The 6406-nt window shown below is 42.6% G+C and overlaps 1 protein-coding gene across 1 annotated transcript in view; it reads left to right on the top strand.

Moving 5' to 3' along the window:
- Positions 1–1680: 1680 nt before the first annotated feature.
- The window catches only part of SELP (selectin P), a 46345-nt gene continuing 41619 nt past the window's right edge, over positions 1681–6406 (top strand). Inside the window, exon 1 of the mRNA XM_046683877.1 lies at positions 1681–1787. Within this exon, the coding sequence (XP_046539833.1) occupies positions 1785–1787 (3 nt within the window). The 5' untranslated portion in view covers positions 1681–1784. The remainder of the gene's footprint in view (positions 1788–6406) is intronic.

Genomic DNA, 6406 nt, shown 5'->3' with positions numbered 1-6406 from the left:
CCTGAACAGCTTTGAAACAAAGTCAATTGATATTTTCCTCCCATTCCTATTCCTAGGACTCCTTTTCTCCTTCCCTCATACTCCCTAAAATTTAACATTATCCAGCTTAAAACACATTATTAACAAGCACCTATAGTCTACATAGGACCTTCCCTCAGACCCATCTGAGAAATTAAAAAAAAAAAAAAAAAATGAGGCAATGCCAAAAAGGGGCTGGAGAGTGAAATAAGATCAGAAGGCAGTGGAGGTAATTCTTATAAAAATAATAGCTAGCCTCTCAGCACACTTACAGGGTGCCAGCTATTGTTCTAAGCACTTCACATGTAAACCCGCTTAATGTCCTAACACTTCTATGCAGTGACAATTGGTGACTATCATCCTTACTTACTAATATGGCTGAGGGCACTAAGTCACAAGGAGGGTAGTCACTTGCCCAGGTCACACAGCCAGTAGGTGGTGGAGCCAGGCAGTCTGGCTCCAGGGCTGGGCTGAAACCGTGGCATCATGCTGCCTCCGAGCTCCCCATTCTTTCCTCTTTGTCAACATCTCTTGTTCCCTTCCTATTGTTCCCCTATGACCACCTCCTTCACCAGGCTTTCTATTTCTACTCTGTAATTAGCTGTTCCTCTTGGTCCTAAATCCCTAAGTGCAAATGCAGCCCCAAGCTCCTTAAATCATCTTTACCTTTAGACTTCCTTCCAGATCTTTCCAATTGATTAATTTTTAATCTATCCATGAGATGCCTACTTACAGGCTGTGACAATCATAGAGTGAACGAAGACTAGCACCCAGCACCACACAACGAGAATTCCAAGAGGATAAATTGGAGTTACGGTTTTCTTATGACACTACGTACTTGATTTACTGTCTGAAATCTGAAAAGTAACAACAGTAGCTTACATTTGTTGAGCACCAGCTGTGCGCCAGATATGGTTCCAAGCACTCTCCACATACTAACTCCTTTGATCATACAACAACCCTGTAAGGTAGGTTCTGTTATTATCATTCTGTTTCACAGTTGAAAAAAACAGAGGCATAGAAAGTTCAAGTAACGTGCCTAATGGAAAGCCACACATGGAGCCAAGATGGGTCTCAGGTAGCTTAATCAGAGCTCGAGTCAGTGCCACACAGCCTTTGACTCCCACACACTAAGCCTTCCATCTTTATGATATGAGAAACAGAAGTTCTTTTCTAATTATGACCCATGTCTATTGTATATTTCATTTCAAAACTGTTTCCAACAATCACTCCCAATCGCCAGAAAACCCTCAGTGACTTTTCCCTTTCCTACCTTATTATGTTTCATTACTATTTTTGCTCCTTTCCCTTAGAAGCCTGCTGGAATAGTAAATATTCACTGAGATTTTCCAATAACTGGAAAATTTACTATAGGATATTGTGATTAAGACAAAGTATGTTTTCTAAATACATGATGTTACATTGGGACTCACCTCATAATCAACGGAAACCTGACCCCTAGGGGTGTGGGGACTGTTCCTGCACTGCTCAGCCTGGACGTCCAGGAATGACTCATGCTTGTCCCTGCTCCAGCCATCTTCCATGGAAGTGGGTGACCCCTGTGCCCTCGGTGACTGGTGTTTCTAAGCTGCCAGCAGGGCTCCCGTCCTATCAACGTTCTAAGCTCGGGGGAAGGGCTGTGGTGAATTTCTGGAAAGCGAATAGGAAGTTGATTTTCTAAACAGACTGACACTGAGGGGAGGCAGCAAAACTATAAGAAGTCTGTCTTGGACAGACGGCAGAAAGCCAACCGAGTTGCAAAGGAGATGGTAAGTTCATTTCTCTTTCTTATGGGAAGGGGATGAGCTGAAGTGATTTGGGGCTGAGATAGGCAGGCAAAGGTTCAGAAAGTGAGAAATAGCAGCAGCCATGGAGCTTTACGTTGACTAGCCCTTTGGAGTATACATTTCAAAACCTGCTGTCCACTTTGACCCTCCTCATATCCTTGTGAGTGGAGGTTGTAATTCCCATTTTACAGGTGAAGCTGCTGTGCCTTACAGAGGCTGGGTGCTTTACCGAAGGCCGCATTCAATGTTGTCTGCATCTGGACTCCTGTCCTCTGGCTCCACAGATGCTGTTTTTCCTATCAGGGCTTTTGGAGTAGATCTTGGTAAACCCTCCACACTCTTCTTCAGGACTGCTCTTCTCTCTGGGTTGAATGCAAGGCTGAGCAAATGCCCTGGGTCAAGCCTACGGTTGAATGGTTTCTCATCCCCAGCCCTGCTAACTCTGTCTCTGAGCCCTACAAGTCTGCTGAGACTGATGTGGAGCATCTACACGGTTCCCATTTCTGCCTTAAGTCTCAATCCTGTTAGTGACTCAGTTTCCTCATCTGTAAAATGGAGATAATAATAGTATTCTATTTTGTAGTGTCATTGTGAAGATTAAATAAGATTACACCAAAAGGTATTTAGATCTGAGGCTGGCACATAGTAACTGATTCATAAATGTTAGCTATTCTTGTTATGAGAAAGAGAAAATTCTTGGGCTTTAGTGGAGTTTGGGATCTGGGGAAGATCCAAGGAAAAAGGCATTCTTGAGCTCATTAACATTATCCTAGATAAGACATACATGGTTTTACCTCCAACTTACCAAGAGTATCTCACACAGCTCCAGGCTCCAAAATCCTGCAGTCTGTGGCTAGAGAAGAGCCAGACTGTCTCTGGTTTAGAGCCCCTTTCTGTGGGATTCCAGGAGAAAGTAGCACTTCAACTTGATTTATCCCACCTCTTTACTTTACTGTAGTCCACTTTTCAAACGCCGTGAAGATGAGGTAAGGCCCAAATCACTTGAGCTCATCCACTATAATGAGGACATTCTGTGTTGGGGAGAAGAGAGCTAAGAGGACGATGAAGAGAAGAGGAAGGAGTCTGCGTCTGTCCCAAGTCTGAACCCCAATGACATAAGAATGTAGATGACTTTGTCTCCTGTTTTGCACATCATATTTCTTCTGAATTGCTCAACTTAAATGAATGAGCAGTTATTCTCCCTTCCTTCTCTTTGGGATCCTCCCTTATTTCAGAGGTCTGTCAACATATCGGATCATAGAGTTCTTTGAGATTCTGATGAAAGTTACAAGCTCTCTTCCTAGATGAAAACACAAACATCCACATAAACACCAAGCTTTGGGACAACTGCAGGGGTTCCCAGACCTCCACACGGGTCCCAGGTTAAGAACTCCACCCTATCACCTCCTATGCTTTATGCTTAGAAGCTCCTCAGTTGGCATCCTGAAATTAGACTGGAACTCTGCATTGAAGTGCTAAGAACTCCAGCCCTGAAATTGTTTTAAATATTCCAAAGACAAGATCTCCTCTTTTGCTCTTGAACACATTTAACCTTTGGGATTCAGGAATCTCAAACTCTGTATATAATTTGGCTTCAAGTTCAGAGAGTGGCTTCAATTAACCTCTAGGACCTGAGGGAAGAGGTTAAGGGTTATCTGGTGGGGTGTTTTCAATCAGATAGCTCTCAGACAAGGGCTCCAGGTTTGGGACTTAAAGTTAAATTATGCCAATATTCATCAGAGCTTTAGGGGGCTAAGGAGCAGGTCTGGATTCGCTTCCACTTATACCTTTTAACCATCGTAGGTCCGTGGCTTCTAGTTCTTACTCTTTCTTCCATTACCTGATTTTCAAAATGCAGCTAAATGATTCCCACTCTCTCGGGCTGGCCACCAGCTCTTAGAATGTGCAGCTTCAGAATTCTGTAAATGGAAGCTTGTTATTAATCAAGAACTCAAAAATCAAAATGACTTACCACAGAACAGATGGAACTGAAGAAAGACCCTGGACCTAACCCTAGAGAGTAGAAACATGGTGGTTTCATAAATGACATTCATTATATTGTCTTCTAGGTGTCTAACTTCTCTGTTTGAAAAGCAAAACAGAAATTTTATAAAGTTAAACACAAAACTAACCCTTGATATTTGTAGGAATATAGCTCTGCCATTGTCCAAAAGACTAAAAATTTTAGGTATGCTACTTGATTTTTAATGCTAATATTTCACTCAAAATAATGGCAATCAGTAGTCTGCTTTACATATATGCTTTGATTCTTAGAGTTGATGTCCTGGGCTCCTACTTGCCTTTAGTTCTAATTTGCTTTTTGGATTAGAGACCTCATTTTTCACTGTGTTTCACTTTCTACTTTTAAGTTGGAGCTACTAATATTTGTGCTATGCCACCACACAGAAACGTAAGGGAAATTGTCAGTTGTAATGCATTGTAAAATCCGGACTTTGCCACCAACAAGTTGTGTGGTTCGCTTCCTCAACGACCCTCACATCAACCTCCCTCCTTTGCCTTCTCATTGACCCCAGCCCAAGCCAAGCTCTCCTTAATTCCCACTGGGACTATCACAGTAGCCTCCTGCAGCTCAGCCACCCTGCTTCTAATTCATCCAAAAAACATTCTTAGATGCACCTGTTCAGGATGATTCTCTGTTCGGAACCCTGGAAATTGGATCCCTTCTACCGACTGTCGTTTCAGACCCACAAGATCTGGCCCCAACCTATCTTTTCAATTAAGCTCTAGGACCTCCCAATTTTCAACATCAATCAGACCACATCACTACCTCTCTTAAAAATTCCTCTGCCCTGCTCACTTAGAATAAAACCTCCTCCCCTTGTTTTCGCTTCCAAATCCCAGAGTGATCTGTCACCAGATCTTCATTTCATGCTCTTCTTCCCCTTGCTCATTCTATTCCAGCCACACTGATGTCTTCATGTTCTCTGAACTCTCCACACTTCACTTCCACCTTAAAGACTTTGCATTAGCCTTTTCTTCTCTCTTTAACGCTCTTCCTCCTGCTTCTCATGATATGGTTTCTTCTCGTCATTCTGCTCTTAACTTCAATGTCACCTCTTTGAGAGATCTGCCCTGACCTCTCTGTCTTATATAACCAACCAGTCATTCTATCACATGACCGCATTGAATTCTCTACCTAGCATATATCGTTATCTTATATTTTTCACATTTACTTGTTCAGTGCTCTTGTGCGTTTATTGGTGGTTGTTTCATTGTTTGTCTCCCTCAGTAGAACGTCCATTCCATCAGGACGGGAATTATGTCTGTTTTTACCATTTTAATGTCAATGCATGCCTAGAACAGTGCCTGACACATTGTAGGCAATTAATATATCAATGGTTATGGAAATAATAACAGGAAAGTACACAGGCAATATAGAGGGAGCACATAACGTGGTGTGGGGTGGAGGAGATTGGTGACAGGAAAGGCTTCTCTGAGGGGGAGATTTTTGGACTTATAGAACTAGGCACACAAGAAGGAAAGGGTGCCCTGGGCAGAAGAAGAACATGGGGAACATACAGTACATTAAGGAAACTATAAGATGTCTGTTATAAATGTAGAATTTTGTTTGTGTGGGGGTAATTGAGGGGTAATGGCAAGAGACGAGACCAGACAAATAGGAGGAAGCCACATCTTGAAGGGTCTTGCATGTAGCATCTTGAAGAGATTACATGTCTTGCTCAGGGAGTAGGAACAGCTGATGGACTTTAAGTAGTGAAGCAATATTATCAGGTTTTTGTGTTAGGAATATCGTTTGGACTGTATTAGAGGGAAAGAATTGAAGATGGGTAATCTTGAGGAAAAGAGACCAATTAGAAGATGATTGCCCTGGTCCAGGAAAGCAACAATGATATCTGAACTAGTGCTGTAGCAGTAAAGTGGAGATTTGGAGAACAACCAGGTATCTATCTTGTCAGAAGGTAAAGCCAACAGGATTTAGATGATGAGAGATTGATGTGAAGGGTTTGGACAAGGGAAAGATCCTTGGTCTTCCCTCCCTGGTCCCACTTGATGGAAGACTTTGCAGGTGGGTTATAGGGTCTATAGGTTATAGACCCACAGGTCAGTGATATTGTCTGTTAGTAAGAACATACATCCCTTATATGAGCCCCACTTGGTGCTAGAGGCTTTCAGAGAGTCACACCCACCCAGGAGGGTTAGATTGAAATTTGCTTTCTCCTCCCCCACTTCTAAGAGTTGCTGCTATTTGATGCCCTTTCAGGCTTTCCTGAGACAGACCACCTATGGTAACAGTCCTTGATTCCCTTACTTCTCCTCCACTTACCCCTATAGCCCACCTACATGGAGTTAAGAGAGTGAGTCCTGCTCAATTGTTCTCTCACGTGGGGTGTACAAGAGAGTGAGCCATCATGCCCCTTGTTTCTCTCACACTCAAACAGAATGATACAAAGTGCCAAGAGGATATTTTTTTGCACAGCCTTCTTGTGCTCTTCTACCTAATTGTAGTACACCTTTAAATTTGATGCAGTTGCTGCTGCAACCATATGTACTTAGTTATAATTATCACATATTTTCCCAACATTTTCCTATTCAGCACACGTGCATCTTACTTTTTGTCA

This window comes from Equus quagga, chromosome 13 (assembly GCF_021613505.1).
Source record: "Equus quagga isolate Etosha38 chromosome 13, UCLA_HA_Equagga_1.0, whole genome shotgun sequence".
Taxonomy (NCBI): domain Eukaryota; kingdom Metazoa; phylum Chordata; class Mammalia; order Perissodactyla; family Equidae; genus Equus; species Equus quagga.
Note: the sequence above shows the minus strand (reverse complement) of the source record. Positions and strands in the feature narration are given on the sequence as shown.